The sequence below is a fragment of the Plectropomus leopardus genome, chromosome 13 (assembly GCF_008729295.1).
Source record: "Plectropomus leopardus isolate mb chromosome 13, YSFRI_Pleo_2.0, whole genome shotgun sequence".
NCBI lineage: Eukaryota > Metazoa > Chordata > Actinopteri > Perciformes > Serranidae > Plectropomus > Plectropomus leopardus.
Window position 1 is genome coordinate 27,644,116 of NC_056475.1, and position 17,397 is coordinate 27,661,512.

Here is a 17,397-nt window from a genome sequence, read left to right on the forward strand (position 1 = left end):
TTTTATTCTTAAATTAGCTTAAAGCTCGAGGCGAAGCAGCTGTCAAACTGCTCCCTCAAACTGTGTGTATCGCCCACAGACACCTATACACACGCTAACACAGCTAGCGTTTCACCTAGATCATCGCTAATTAGTGCACCGCCAGATTGTGCACACTACTTGGCTTCGGCGTGACACACTCTCCCACTCACAACCACCAAACACACTTAAGAAAACAGATAAATAAAAGTAACAGCCCCCCAGAGGCAGCAATGTTCATCTATACCAAATTTTTTAAATAGAGATCTCTGTCCGTGTGCTGGCGAGGAGAGGTGGTAGATAAAGGGTTTTCCATGTGATCTACAGGTGTTAAACACAAAGAACAGTGGTGACCAACAGCAACATATTGATTTTCTGGTCCAGCAGTGGCAGAAAGCCTTTTGTCTAACATCTCCTATCTGCTCCCACTGCTGCTGCTTCAGTAACCTGCATTGATGCTTCATTAAGACCTGTTTAATTGACATCTACCTGATCATTTGTGAACTTTTTTTATCCCGACTTGTGTTTCCATGTTGTTAATTATCAGGGTGAATCCATGCAGCAGTGTTGTAAAGAAATTTTATGGCATTTAATTTGTTTTGACCTGTGTAAGAGGCCTCCTCTGCTCAGCGAGGATCCATCCAAAGAGCCTTTATCCCCTTGGAACGAAATGTTTGCTGTCATTTCTTGGGTTAATTGGAGTTATAATAAGTGTAAAGTGATATTTCCTTGTGGATATTCCCCACATATTCTTTTCTGGCTGCAAGTGTGATGAGGATGGGAGAGCAGTGACAGATGGAGCGGCCATGCTATCTGATTGAGCTGCTCTTTGAGTCTGGAGGGCTTATGGCAAATAGAATAAATTGTGGGATGAGGCTCACGGCCTTCATCAGCCCTAACGACACAGTGTTTCTCCGCAATTATGAGGTTGCCATGAAATTAACTCAGCGGCAAGAATTTACAACCTAAAATCTTCATTTTCTCTGACGGATTAAAAGGAAACGTTGGTATTTTTGAATGTAGGAATCCTTTTTCCTATGTTTTTGTGTCTACAGTGTAAGTTACTAATGATTCTTTTTTTAAATTGGTGCTTTATTGAGAGTGACGCCTGCAGCTGCAGTGGAAAAACGGGCTGCAGTGTTTTATCTTCAAGTAATTGTGCACCGGTAATTGTGAAAGTGTTTGTTTTTGCCACTGACAGGCTCAGATTGTTATTATCTGTTTACGGAAAGGATATTTTAGAGAAATTAAATGTTCTTTTGTTTACCTTTTGCTGATCCCGTCTGTTTGGTGATGTTTCAGGCTACACCCTGAAATTTGGAGTCGTTTGTTTGTTGTTTAGATTTATTTACTTGTCAGTGTGCTGTGCAGTGTACTTCTGAGGACGTTTTGGTCCCCAGACTTTGCTGTGGAGTAAACACTCCTGACTTTCACGTTACTCTTTAGCAGAGGCTGCAGCTGGCTTGATACAGCATCATAGAGGAAGAGACACTCTGCTCTGTGAGGCTCTGAGAAAACATTATCTTCTCTCTTCTACTTAGAGGTAGTGAATTTACAGCTCACAGCAGCTTGAGACGACACAGTCTCTGGCTTTTGTTTGGTATCTAATGTCAGCAAAAAATGTTGCATACTGCTGATCCGTCGTTAGCACCATGGCTTGTTTACATGAATGCCGCTGAATGTCGTGCTTAGCCCTGTTCAAACTTTAAAACTTCATATGGGAAAAAAAAGCAGAATCATATTCATATCTAGCAGCCAAATGGGATTCAACTGGCATAATTCTGAGTTGGCTACAGACCTAATAACTAAAGTAAAAGTTTAATTCTGAAATCTTGCAGACCTTTCCACATTGTCAAAATAAGTTTAATATTCAGCCATTTTGAACACTTAGCTACCCTTACTCCGACACAAAAAACTCTTTCTAGTATTCCGTTCTCCGACTTATACTAGCGTGTCCACCTCTTGTGTTATTTCAGAACAAACCAATCAGCAAAAGGTAAAAAAAACTCTGTAGCTTCCTTTCGGTAATGTTGTCAGACACTGATAAAAACTATCTGAGCCTTAATTCAGATACTGTATATTGTACATATTTTTTGTACAATCACGACTTTATCGGATCCTGTAATCATGTCTCTTGATTTTTGAAACACTTGTTTGTATTTTTAGATTTCAAAACTGTTATTTTAAACATCTGTATCGATATCAGCCCAGAATTTCAAAATCGGGGCATCACCAGTTATTATATTTAATATATTATATATATATATATATATATATATATATATATATATATATATATATATATATATATATATATATATATATATATATATATATATATATTATATATATACTAACTGACGGCACACTAACTGTGCCGTCACTATCTGTAGAGATCTGGCAATCTATCTCCTAAATCTTATACACTGGAGCTTTAGATAAGAGGCAGTTGAGTCTGAGATATTCTGAGCCGTACTTTTTAGGAAAGGTCAAACCCCCAAACAATCGCATTTCAATAGCGTCTTTCAAATGACCTATCCTGCCTGCTAAAAGCTCGTGTTTCAAACCTTACACCCCAGTTTGTAATGCATCCTCTCTGCTATAAATGTGTAGTCTCCAAGCTGAAGCTGAAAATCCCAGAATACATCATCAGTTATATTTTCAGAGACTTTTGATAGCCCCCTCCAAAACCACACAAGACATTATAGTTCTATTTTTAAGGACTGAATAGTACTCCCTGTGATGAGCACTTGAAAGCGTCTTACCTTAAACTGTAAAGTGGCTTTGTTTCTGTAACTAGAAGGTGCGAATGACCACATTCCTTGTCTTTGAATATGATACCTTGGGAAAATTCTGCTTTGAGAGTGTATATTTAAATGTTACCATCATTTTGTCTTGTTAATCTGTAATGTTGTCTGTTGGAAGACATCGCTGTCTCCAGTTCAAAGTATGCTCATCAGTGAAATTGACTGCAGAGCTTTCTGACTGAAATAAACACCAGCATGAACTTGACTACACAAATCTCCCTTCAAACAGCAGCCTTTGAACAGTATAAACAGTTTTTGAAGATTAGAAATATTGATTTTGTTTGTTATTTCTGAGCTTTCAAATTCATTCATACCCTTTAGTATATGGTATAAGCTAGGGTTGCAAATTGTAGGCACATTTCTTAATCGATTAATCTGTATAATTAATGATTAATCGCTTTTTGAAAAAAACATTAATACTCTGCTTATTTCAAACAATACCGAAAGCATTTTATCCTCAGTCATAGCTCACAACAACATATTGCATATACCCTAACAGCATTTTATGGCCTATCGATTAATTGATTAAATTTCACATGTTCAATTAAATTCTTAACAACCATGGTCCACTTATTAGTGTTTAGAGCTGTCAACTGTTCACATGTAGGTCACGTGATGACATCTGAGCAGGCTGCATTCACTGAGCAAAGTGAAAATGAAAATAAATAGGATTTTCTTTGAACATCAGTGAATTGTGAGATAAGACATTAGTTAAGGTAATGTCAATAAATGAATTTGTATTTAAGGTTTTAGTAATGCATTTAATTATTTACGCTTGTTTCTTTGGGTGTCTGAGTCCCCTGACGTGTGGTCCATTTTTCGCTGTTTGGTAAGGAGGTCTGGAGCAGCTGTCAGCTGGGGCGCTGATTTACTTTGCTCCAGGTGTTCCCCTTTGTTGAAGAATGACCCGTAATAAGGAGAATGTATGAAACAAATTTTTAAAAAATGTGAAGAAACAACACGTTGCAAACAAATTCATTCAACATTCCTAATCTGTAACTGTCGTATTCAGGGTTGCAGGGAGGCTGGAGTCTATCTCATGGCTATCCCCATAAGTTGATCTTTAATAAAAAAGAGGCAGCCTAGTCTGAGATATTCTGATTGGTGTTGGTATTGGCTCAGAAATTTCAAAATCGGTGCATCCCTATTCATCTACTTTGCTACATGAAAGTGCTCAATGTTGCAGGGTTGCAAAGTTGTGATCTGGCCTGAAGGTGAAGCCAAATCAAACCTCAATTAGTGTCCAAAATGGAAAGAGTTAATACTCTGGTGAAAGTGCCATAAGTGTTGTGGACCAATAAATATTCATTCCAAATTTAGTGGATAGTCTGCCAAAAGTTTTTTAGATAATTTGTTGTGCTCTTAAGTGCTGATCAAATAAAAAAAGTTCGCCTGGTGGTGGTGCAAGATAAAAGGTCAGGGGGTCATGAAGATCTTTAGAAATCATCCAGTTCTGATTTCATGGTGGCCTGGGAACTAGATCCTGAAATATCTCTCTTTGGCACTCAAGGTATTGCTGGGAAATATGTATAATTAACTTAAATTTTTTGTTCAAATGAAGCATTATGATGAGAACAAAAAGGTAATAATCACGCACAAAGTAGCAGATGATATTTGGCTACATTAGCAGCCTTGAGTCATGACAGTCCTGCAAACTGATGTAAATGTTATGGGACTGTCCTGACTCCAAATGTCTCCTGAGTCCAGATAGCTAGTTCTGGCATCACCCAGGGAAAACAGTCACATCGGCTGACCAAACAGTGTATGATTTTACTTTGTTTGGTATGTTCTGACCTGCTGGCTAACTAACGCAAGCTAGCCAGCTGTCTGAAGAAACCAGTCTGATGTCTCGTCAAGAAACACAAATAGCAGGAGCAGGTGAATCAGACTGTTGTACTCTGTGCTGGAAATGATTATTAAAGTGGATGTCTGAAGCATCTGGCACTGACAGTCTATAGCTGTATTGGATCATTTTTGAATATGCACAACATTGACAGCCCTGCAGATGGTGCAGGTATTTCATTATTCTTGCTCAACTGTCCTGCACATGAAGTCCTAGACTTAGACTTACTGAATTTCGACATTACAGTACATCTGTTTAGATTCTCCGTCTATTAGGAAAAACAGTTTATTTTTTTTTAACATTTTTTGCTAATGATTATAAAAAATCAGTTATTAAATGTATATTGTGATGGGAACATAACTTGAAATCTTTTTTTTATTTTGGCCACATGGCCTCCCAGCCCAGAAGGATGTTTAAATCAACTGACTGACCAGCTGTTTAAGGTTCTGCCATTACGTTATTATTTCCTAATAAGGACAAGAAAAGAAATTCATTAAACTTTGTCTTGCAATAAAGAACAAAACAAATATATATGTTTGCAGTGTTGGGCATTTACTTTACTGTGACTTGGTTGACCTAAAATTCCTTATTAACCTGCCTGTTTAATACATTTCATTCTTACCATCTACATAATGATACAGCTTTCATTAAGCTGGTGAAACCGGCTGTTATTTTTCATCTCCACAACTTGAAAGAGCATATGACATAAATATGTATCTTTCCATAAGGTTCAGCAGTGATCCTATTACAATAATCCTCAAATGGTTTGAAGCTCGATTGACTTTAAGTCCGCACAATCTCTGCCTATTACCCTCGGCAGCCCTCCCCTTGTCTTCAGGAGCTTCAGTCAACATTATGTGGCATGTCACATTAAAGACAATAATCTTTCAGGGGCTCAACTGTTGTCTCTAAGTAAAAGACACTTTTTAAAAATGAGTTGGGCAGTAAGTGATGTCATATTTGTTCAACACAATTAGAACTCGTGCCCTAAAATTAAGCAATGACTGTACTAGTTGAGTCAACTATTTTGGTCTCAAATCAAAGAAATCTATGCCCTTTCAGTACTGAATTTACACAATGGAATAGGACTGTCAGACCTTTCACAATTGTGCTGTCACCACTGCATCATATAGTTGTTACAAATAACAATATAGAGGAAAGGACATTTCCAGTGGTAGCTCCTGAGTCAATGAATTTTGACATAATGCCGTACTCTCCAGGAGTGGAGGCAATTTCTTCCTTCAAGTCCTTTTCCTGTTTCACCCAGTTCCCTGGCACTCTTTACGTTGGGGCGGATTATGGATAGCTTCAGTGTCTAGTGTGAAAAGAGGATGAGGCCCTTTGGCTGTGCCTACATATGCAGCCTGACAAGTCTAATCTTGGCTCTGAAGACGACTTATTCATCTTGTCCGGTCCATTAGAGATTTAAGGGAACATTAGGGCCTGTAAACATCTCTTTTCAATCAAAATTGCATTGTTGTCTTCACCATACCTGTGAAATGGAACATTCCCTCAATCTTCTTCACACTTTCCTAAAGCAGATGTGACGAGCTTATTTTCACAGTGCCCATAGGCAGCTGTGTCTTACATTTTGCAGAGTGGCATGGCCATGTCTGCTGTGTTTGCTCAGTCCAACTACTTGAATATTAAACAAATTCTGCTACTCTGTTAAGCTAGTGAAGTCATAGCAAATAGTTTTGTACATGCCTGTTGTATTCCTAGCCCCATGATACCCCCATGATAACTTCTGGTTAGTCCTTTACTTAACTGGCATCTGCAAGAGTTAATAGAGTTGGATTCCACCACCATGCCAGACAATGATATCGGTTTTCTGATCTGAAAGCAAATAAACGTATTAATCAAAATATTTAAAAAAAAAAAAAAAACAACAACAAAAAAATGTCTGTGATGTGGTGATTTGGTTCTGTCTTCTTTGATGTACCCAAGTTTCTGTTCCACCTCCTTTAAAGGAATTTTTCACCCACAGAATTACCATGTATCATCTATTTATTTATTTACTCACTTACCTTGAATCCATGCAGAAAACTTCTCACGTGCCTTCATGGTGAACAGAGAATCCAAAAAGTTGAAATTTTCTGTTAATTAAAGTAAACGAGGACTTTGTTGAACAACAGCAAAACTATATCAAATTATCAGTTTACACACTCTCCTACAAATCGTGCAGTATTATCCAAGTCTCATTTATTCAGTCTTTTACTCAGTACCTCCCAAACACAATAATTTTGACTATATCTTTACAATATAAAACACACTGGTACAAACAATCTTTGAACTACAGAGTTCAAACGCACGTGCATGCCCTGGCACATTTAGGGCATACTACCTGGAGCAAGTTTTTTATACTGTAACATGTTAGCGGACCCTGATTGCTTAAGTTTGTAAAAATCTTTTGCCTTTTTTTTTATTCTAAGTTCACTGCAAAGACATGCATGCAAAGCAAGATTTTTGTCAAGAATTCAAGGTAACACAGTGAGTAGTCAATATGTGCTCATGTGGTGGATGAACTATGTTTTTGTTCTTATAAATTCAACTTTGCATTTATAAGAGGAAGAATATGGCATTTTCTCTTTTAAAAGTTATTTCAATGGGAGGCTTCCAACTTTGTTAGTATGGAAGTCCTGATAATCATCAGAGCCTTTGGAATTGGATTTCTAGGATTTTCATCAGTTCACCGCTGATCACAAAGAAATCAATAAAGCAGCCAAATATGCTACTCTGTTATCCAAGGCCACTTATTTAGGTTGTTCTTCCATCCACAGGCAGTAGAGGGTAGAGATATGATCAGATTATTCAGTTAACGGTGCCACAAGCTGTGTTCTCATATTGGTTATTTCTCCAGAATACCTACCTACCGCTAACTCTCGCAGATGCAGGTTAAGTGAAACAAGTGCCCAGAGGCCATGCTCATAACTCACACAGGGTATCAAGGGGCTAGGAATAAGGTGATGCAACTATTGATGTTTCTGCAAAGGGAGTCACCTTTCCATCAGATGTCAGCGCATAGGGACAGTGGAAAACTGTTTCTAGATATTTGCAAGGGAATTCAACATATAGCCATCCAAGCTTTGGTTTGTTTTCTTTAATAATTAATTTTTTTCTAAGCAAAGTGACAGTAGACTGCAGACGAGCAAGTTTAGTCAAAAACTCAGCACTCTGTTTCTGTCTGGCTAAGCTCCTTGTCATCCACAGATGTTGACTAGCAGAGGGGAGCAGCTTGACAGCCAAAGTAATGCATGTAGTCTTAACTCTCAAAGTGGAAACAAAGCAATATAAAATCCAAAGGCATGCATTTTCCCTAACACCGCAATTCTGCAAAAGTTTTCACAAACCACTCTGACCATCCCACTTTAAACATAGCCATAAAAGTGTCCTAGTGGCAGAGACATTACCTTCTCAGACAGCTTCAGCTGACAGGGCTACCTATTATATAACAACAGCTTAAAACAGCCTGGTGATTTGTGTGTCAATTTAGCCTGTTTTATGCGTGAAGATGCACGCTCGATGCCATTTCAGCTCACGGATGGTTGACATGAACAGATGTTAGGGATGTTCGGGTTTACCATTTGCGAGTCACATGTAAGAGGTTGAGAACAGACCAATTTGTGCTCACCGTTGAGTCTCTACTCACATGCAACATCTGATGCCTCATCGAATTTTACACGTGTGTGTACGTCATTGCTAGTGCAAGCATTACAGAGAACACTGACAGGCTACAAACACTTGACCCTCACCTACGCTATCTCAGTCAGGAAGGACATAGTACTGTGTGCATCATCGGAACTACTGTTCATACTAAAGGTGCTCTGACCTTGGGCCTGTGCTGTATGTTCAGTCCCATTAACCAACAGGATACGGGCACAGATGCCTGTATTAAAGTCTATGTACATGGGTGTGTAACCATGGCAAATAAGCAGTGAGCAATGACAGCAACTCTGTGTAATTTAATGCTATTTAAACCACAGGCTTCATGCAATATTCTGTATTGCATAGACTATATAGTTGTTGATGTGTGTGTGGTTGTACTTACAGTTTGGGTCTGCATTGTTGTTGGTCTTCTTCTTGAACAAACCAATTTCCAATACATTCCTCCTGCTATTGTCTGTAATTCGTAGCTGGAAGATAAATACAACTCTCATATCTGTCTGTTAAATATGGAGCCACAACCAGCATCCTGTTTGCTTAGTTTAGCATAAAGACTAGAAAACAGGAAAACAGTGCACAAAGCTCTGTTTAGTCAACTACACTTTCTATGTAGCACTTCTACAGCTCACTGAGTAACATGTGTCATTAGTTTAATCGGTAAATAAACAGAAGTCTAAAAAAAGTAAAGTTCTTGGTTTAATGGGTGTTTATGTGTGGAAATTTTCTTGGCCAAAAGCAGTGACTTCTTGAGGTTTCTCTGTCACCTTGTGGTGATGACAACTCCAGCCAAGAAATATGGAATGGGAATTGCGGAGCATTCACCGCCATCTTGAAGCAGCTACAGTAGATGCTGGTCTAATCATCTGTCATCTGCCAATTGTTCATCATAAGAAATATATTGCATGCGCAAAAACTGACGATTGAGGGGGGAGGGTGCTCCGAGAGTGTGGTGTAATGAGTAACTGTACTATATATATATGTATATATATATATATATATATATATATATATCTCAACAGTGCTCCTAATGAACTACCTAGCTCCAAAATTAGAGAAGCTATTTGTGGTGATTCTTTTATTGTGGCAAGCCGCCACAAATAAATGAATTTGTGGGGAAACCCTGGATAAAGAATAGTCAAAGGGCATTGTGAGCGAGCCAACCATTACCATCCCTGATGTCTGTTTTGGTGTTCAGGCCTCANATATTTCAACAGTGCTCCTAATGAACTACCTAGCTCCAAAATTAGAGAAGCTATTTGTGGTGATTCTTTTATTGTGGCAAGCCGCCACAAATAAATGAATTTGTGGGGAAACCCTGGATAAAGAATAGTCAAAGGGCATTGTGAGCGAGCCAACCATTACCATCCCTGATGTCTGTTTTGGTGTTCAGGCCTCAAGCTACATGCAATGCAAAAATAATCATTTGTGGGTGCAGGACCTACAGGTCAACAAGCCAAATGCCATCTACACAATTATCAAAACAAAAATGATGTAATAATAAGATAACTGAATGCTAACAAAACATCAGCTAATCGTGTTTAATTAATCTTTATCCAACTATATACTATTATGCTTGGGAATATCACAGTATTACACTATAGCAGGGTACTGAGAAATCTCAAATGTATTTTTTTCAATACCTTTATGAATACATAAAAAGCTCCTCTTTTAATTAAAATCATTGTATGTTGTGCACAGCACGTACCACCAGAGCTCAGTCTCTGGTCTATACTGGTGGCACAGGCAGCTGAGGTGAAAGAAAGTGTGACTTAAGAAACTGTGTGATGGAAGGAGAAGTTACAGGACTGTAAACAGCCAGCGACCAGCTATTGGAGAGAAATCCTGGGGAATATCATCATGTTTTTTACATATAATTTGGAGAATTAAGGTGAAATTTTAGGAAGGTATGAAGTTATGAAATATTACATACTACCCATGCCTAACACTACGTATGGTGTGTGACTCTTGTTTACTGTTGAGTGTTTTGTGTTAGTTCAGCTCTTCATTTTGACACTTACAGTAAACAGCCAGCAGACGGCACTCACACTCTCATCCAAGAAAATAGCCAACTTGCTATTGATGATGACACATTCCCATTCCCTGAGTCCTCATTATAACTCCATTAAACCACTTCAGTTTTTGAACAAGACATAATGTGAGGCTGGTACACAGGTTTTGTTACTTTTTAAACTTTTTAAAACAGCAAGGCAATCATTTTCCCTGTTTCCACTTTTTAAGCCAAGCTAAGCTAACTGTCTCCTTAATGCAGCTTCATCTTTAAGGGACATATGAAAGTGGTATCAATCATCATCTAACTTAAGGTAACAATGCAAGTGAGCATTTTTCACGTTAAATTATTCCTTTTAATGTACTTGGCAGGATAAATAAAAACTAGAATGAGATGAACATTTTGGAGAAATGAACACATTTTCCCTATTTCTTTGCCTCTTACTCCAGAAAGTCTAGTTGGTTCTCTAATTCACGCAATCTTACCCCCTCACAATGAGTCTTTTACTACAAAGCATAGAGGGTCATGTACTGTGTATAATACACATTAATCTTTTCTAAGTTGGATTTTCAGCTTGACTATGTATGCGCACTAAATTTCTTGATGAGAATTCAGGGTGTCCTTACACATCTTACTCCCTCGTCCAAATGTATCATAAGATTTGTCTTAAGATGGAGTCACTCAGAGGGCTCTAATGAAGTGAATCTTTTTCCAGACAACTTGTTCCTGTTTTGTCCTTATGAAGCCGAGAGCCACTCACATCACTAACTTTGAGTATCCTGTAATGTTTGCACGCCATCTTTCAGCTGTATTTTTGTATGTCATCCCCTGTGTCTACCGGCTGCCAGTGGAGTGTGGATGTTGCAGAGTTGAGGTGAAGGGATGAGGTGGAATTCAACCAACAGTTTGCGCCACATAAAGCCTTTATCACACCTAAATGGCTCCGTCTCCCAAAGCCAGAGTGAGATAAGCACTGCCCATTCATCTGTAATAATGTGGAAGCAAGAACCAACTGAACTGAGTTGAGAGGGAATGGCTAACTCTGACACAGTGGGGACGGCTGAAAAGGGTGCAGGGCCAGGGGTTCGTCTTGTTCACTCAGTGACGTGTGAACACGCTTTTATTTATTTTGTATATTCAGCTTGATTACAAGATGTGTTGTTTCACACTTGAAAGTACTGTAATTATCTTCAAGATGAAAATGTGAACCAGAGGCCACCTTACGCCATGGTTACTAAGAAAGCTTCCCTTTGGACTACAAATTATGTTCTTGCAACCAGACCAAATATTCTTTAACACTTACCCTGCTTTCATATGCTTATCGATGGCTTCTGTTTGCAAGTAAAAACTTTTTTTAGGAGTTCATGTATAACTTCTAATTTGGCAACCTGTATTCCAATATTTTTAATAGCATTTTAAGGCAGATTAAAATGTAACCAAGGCATTATTCATAACATGCTGACTTTCCAAACCTACCATACTAACTTTGGGTCTGTCCACAGTTTACAACCATGTGTGCCTGGGGCCAGCCTGGTATCACTTCAGGGCGTCTAAATATGCAGTTTGAGCAGCATCCCTGGTGTTTCAGACTGGAGTAACTTTTTCATAGTTCTAAGAACCCAGAATTCTGTTGTATCAGCACTGTAAGAACTAGAAACGATCATAGTTCTTAGAATGCTGCTAAAGGGACACCTTTTAGGGTCTGTATGAGACACATTGGGCTTCAGTGTAAACCCAGTGGCATCATTATTAGATATTTCTAGCAATGGATGCAGTGTGAAGAGTGTGAAAGTCTTCTAATAGGTGGGAGGGTAGGTGGATGGGTCCAACAAGCGCAAGCCTTGACCCAGGAGGCCGGAGTTTGTGTTCAGTGTGAAACTAAAAGTCATCATTGATATATGTAAATGTATGTTCCAAAAGTACAGCTTACCAGATGTATTTCATAACTTTTTTTAATGAACTCTGGTATACATTTATACCCAACAAGACAGCTGAGGATATTTATATTCCATAATTTCTGCACAACTTTCAGACAATTTGCTTTGAAATAGAGTGGACCATTACCTTGGAATATCAGTCCTCACTTTATTTAAACATCATTTCGCATCATCATTTTTTCATTTAAGTCTAACATGAAAAAATTTGAATATAACATAAATTCTAGACAAGAGCTTTTTACTGTAGGCCCCTTTGGTTTTCGTAACCTCTTCTGCACAATTCTTATGTCTGTTATCATCTACTTTATTTTGTCATATATTATGTGCTAATAAATTCAATTCAATTCTGTTAGTCATGTGACTCGACTGACATGACTAACTCCAACTACCATCTTTTCCAGACTCTAACCAAGTACTTTTGTTTCCTAAAACTAAACACCGATCCCTTGACTTACATGACTAGCGTCATTATAAGTAACACTGGGAAGTTCTGTCCAAGCATCAAAATTTGACGTGTCAAGATGAGATCACAGCTGGACTTATCTGACCAAAAGTTTACAACTCTAAATGCAGCTGTGTGTTTGCACCAGAAATGCATTGGGAGGCATTGAACACACTGCTTTTGTGTATGTAATGTACATGTCTATTTGCAAATTTAGTAAGGAAGTTAAATTTAACAGAAGTTAAATTTGAGACATGTCAGTGGTGAAATACACAGTGGACATAATCTTGACACAAGGCACTGATCCTAGATGTCGTTTTTCCAGGATTGCAGTCATGGCCAAAAATATAAAATAATGCAAACAACAGATCAGTCAAGTGGAGAGACAAAAGGAATACAGTAAATGCTGTTGTTCTGAGCCCAGAAAATTGCAACATCATGGCTTGTTTTGTGGTGGTTTCATATTTAATGAAGATTTATGCCTCCTATTTTAGACAGCATTTCTGCTGCACTTCTTTATCAGCTGCAGTGATTGTTGCTCATTGTTTGGTCCATTTTAACAACTGTTCTGTGGATGAAGTCTGTATAGTCTTCTTTGTAGATGCATCACTGGTGTTAGTCCGACGTGCAGTGCCACAAAGGAATTAATTTTAGTCCGACAACTTTAAAGTGCTTAAATTCACACTGACATCAGTATTTTCAGGTTAAACCAATTATCTTCAAGATCACTAAATCACATGACATAATGGTGTCTGTTGTGGAAGACAGAAAAGCAAACTATAGCCGCAGGGTAATATAAATGTACTACAAAGGAGTCATCTGCCGTCAAGTGTCATTATTGCTTCTTTTTTAATCCAACAGTCACTTCATCTTATGTAAAATCAGCGCACCCATAGTGTCCTCTCGGGCCTTTTTAAACACACAGATGGGGCTTATAAAGTGAACCTATAAACACACACACACACTGACTCAAACCTGCAACCTGTCTGTGTCTTTCAGGTGTAATTTGCGTGCTGACTGCAGCTCTGGACCCATCAGGAGTTCCAAGGAGGAAGACGGATGAGACCACAGAGTCTACCTGAGAATGCTACCTGTCCCTCCGCCTCACCATGTCACCCTAAGAAAACTGCTGACCTGTCCCCGTCCACAAATCCTCTTTTTTCCTTTGTTATCTCCCATAACCCACTGAGTTTGTGATCCCTCTCTACACCCAGCTGAAGTCCTAGTGATATGGCTAAAAGAGCCTTTATTTTGGACATGTTGTTTTTTCCTCTCAATGCTGCCAGCCACCATGGCTATGGTGGGAAGCGGCATTATACTTCTCAGCAGGTTGCTAATCACTGTCTGCTGTGGCTCTGGGGACTCGTGCTACACCTCACCCTGTCCTCATGCCAGCGGGTTGACCTGAAACACCCCATAGTGTCCACAGGCTATGGAAAGGTCCGTGGCATCAGGAAGGAGCTCAACAATGAGATCTTGGGCCCTGTGGAACAGTACTTAGGTGTGCCGTATGCCACTGCACCGATCGGCGAGCGCCGCTTCCAGCCTCCTGAAGCTCCAGGCTCCTGGCAAGAGATCCGCAATGCCACCCATTTCGCACCAGTGTGTCCCCAGAATGTGCATGGGGTTTTACCGGAGATCATGCTACCAGTGTGGTTCACAGATAACCTGGATGCTGCAGCGACCTATGTTCAGAACCAGAGTGAGGACTGCCTTTACCTCAACATCTATGTACCCACTGAAGACGGTGAGTGAGACAAAAGCATTATATAAGATAAGAGGAAATGAAGTTAGTCTCAGCTTGTCAAACTGTGCATTTAAAGTGGGTAAAAAAAAGATGAGCATGAGAGTTAAATCCCAGGTCTGCTTGAAAAGATTAGTGTGTGTCACAACTTTTCAAAGTGTTAGAACAGCCGGTACTCTGTAACTTTAAAAATGTTATATTTGCGCACCAGGACTCCCTGAAATAATGTCATTCTGATCAGTTAGTCAGGATGATATTCAGGGAAAAAAAATTCTTAAAGAGAGCCAAAAAACATCCACAGGGTTGCCACTGTCATAAAAAAAACAGAAAAAAATCCTAAAATTTCACAATCACATTTTCCATGATTTTTGTCTAATGATATTGTTTTAGTAACCTTCCACAGATAACACAGTGGTAAATCAATTTCCTGTAGCTGAAAATCTAGATGTTTAACAATGTTTTGTTCACCACTGCATACATTTCCTCAATTACCCACTTCATAACATAATTTCTAGCTGAAATTATGTTTGTATAAAGTTTAAATCTGAACTGTTTGAGAAAGAGAAGGAGAGAAAAAAAGTATTATGGGTCCTTGAAAAGTCATGGAAAAGTTAAAAAATTTTGTCCATGAAAATGTGTGGGAAACTTGCATCCCGGATATTACCAAAAACGGTAAATTCACTGATAATCTACTGGTCTTGCATTAAAGTCAGTCTCAACTGGTATTACTTTCTCAGTTACTGGTCTAATTGTGTTCTAAATGTGCGTACTTTGGCATTTGGCGCCCCATATGCAATCTTCCTTATGCTAATACTCTGCAAGGCAATTAGATACACTTGCTTTTTTCCTCATATTAAATTTAACATTTTATCAAATCTAAAATTCCCACCAAACATGCCCCACTAGCTGCTTTTTGTACCAGTTAGCCACATTGTGACTTGTTATGTTTCAGCTTTTAGCTTGCACTAATTTGCGCAAACCATGCATGAACATTATATCCTGTTAGCTCGCTTACATTAACCTTTTGCATGAGCAATGCAGAGTAAGTTGCATGCGTTTTGAGTGATTGAAAACAGTGAACTACTGATATAGTAAATCACACCATGACTTGATGACACCATTAACATTTTATTACAACCAGTAGAAAAGGGAAATGTCTCCAAGTCCCTACACTGAGAAAGTTTTCAGAAAGTTCTGAAAGTACTTTTTTCATTAATTCTTCTGATTTTCTGTTAACTTCTTGTTTTTCTGTGTCAAAGTATTCATCATGATACTATGTTTTAATACAGCCCAAGCCTCAGTAACTAGCTAGCATTAGTATATTAACGCTAACATCATCAGGCTCTGTTTAGGCGAGGAAAACAGGTTTTGGTGTCAGGTCACAACTTTGGTAATTTCTTGTTTTTAAAATGAATAGTGTAAAAAATAAAGTGCAATACAGTCAGTGTTGTACAGAATCTCTCTAGACAACAGAAAGCTAATTGTAGTTTTCTCATAAAAAGCCCCTACAATAACAAGCTAGCATTGCCAATGTTAGCATAACTGCAACAGAGCTGCCAGCCATTTAATGGTCTGTGAATTTACTGATTAAGATGGTCAAAGAGTGAGCAGAAGAAACCAAAATATTATCTTAACTGCATTTTAGCCGTTTTTTTTTTTTTTTTTTTTTTTTTTACTCCAGCAGCCTTGCTAGGCTGTCTGTTTCTACCCTGCAAGTGTTAAAACATCAGATAAGATTTGCATAACTATCATTGCATAACATCAGATAAGATTTGCATAAAATTGCTGAAACTTTCTACTGTGAAGAGAAAAACATGTAAAATATTGTTTATCAAACTACCACATTTCTTTCCTCTTTCACCTCTATTTAATTTGGACAAAGCAGTAACTTAACGCTGCAAACACACCGGGCAGAGGTGAAGTGCAGACTGTGGTGAGCTGCTTGCAATGTCTATGTCAATATCTGGCCAAACTAAAACTTTGTAAAAGTGTAACTTTTAATGAAAAATTTCATCCGGAAGATAAGTAAGCAATCATAGTCTTGTGATTCTTGTGACATGTTGACATGTTACAAAGAATGTCTTTCTGTCTCAAACACATGAGCACGCCCCCCTGCTGAAGAACAATGTAATTATTGTAGTGAGCCACACTTTGCTGCTGTAAAAAAAAGTGAAAGAAACTGAAAAAACTATTCAAGAATCCCTTAAATATACTTTAAATGACTAAATCACAGTTACATTATTGCAGAATTTTCCCTTGAATTCTGTGAGTCTGTGAAACAAAAGACTTTCACCACTCTATAGGTCATGTGACTCTCAGCTTGCTAGTTGTAAGAGAACCTTTAAGAGTATATGTGAAAGCCATGGTTTGCCTTCAGTTGTCAACAAGGATGCTGAAATATGTTTGTAATTACAGTTAGCTGAAGGACTAACACTCATATGGACATACATTGCCTTACTGTTAAACACTGAGCAGCCATCACCAAGGATTTTAACTATTGCCAAACTCTCTTACCATTTGCAGTGCGCTGGTTCTATTGAACTTATCGACAAGGGGCTGTAATGTAAAACATGTGTTTTTTAACCTCAATGACCATGTTGTTGGTATGCTCATGCCATTTTGTCTGACTGGAGTGAGGCTATTTACTTGCTGTGGATACTGTGGTTGGGTTTGGGATGCTGTAATATTATATATATATATATATATATATATATATATATATATACAACTGACCTTCCATTTTTGGTAAAAAAAAAAAAAAAAAAAAAAAAAAAAAAAAAAAAAAAAAATATATTTTAAAAAATGCCATAGGCAGCCTTGTTTGAAAAATTAACCAAAAATGGAAGGTCAATAGGCGGGTTTCGATTAACCCTCACATTGCCCAAATTGAAATTGTGAATATAAAATGATTATAACATGTTGATTTAAAAAAAAA

At 38.2% G+C, this 17,397-nt stretch overlaps 1 protein-coding gene across 1 annotated transcript in view; it reads left to right on the forward strand.

Moving 5' to 3' along the window:
- Positions 1-17,397, forward strand: part of nlgn2b (neuroligin 2b) — an 83,178-nt gene that overhangs the window by 27,690 nt on the left and 38,091 nt on the right. The window contains exon 2 of the mRNA XM_042499594.1: positions 13,718-14,465. Within this exon, the coding sequence (XP_042355528.1) occupies positions 13,949-14,465 (517 nt within the window). The 5' untranslated portion in view covers positions 13,718-13,948. The remainder of the gene's footprint in view (positions 1-13,717; positions 14,466-17,397) is intronic.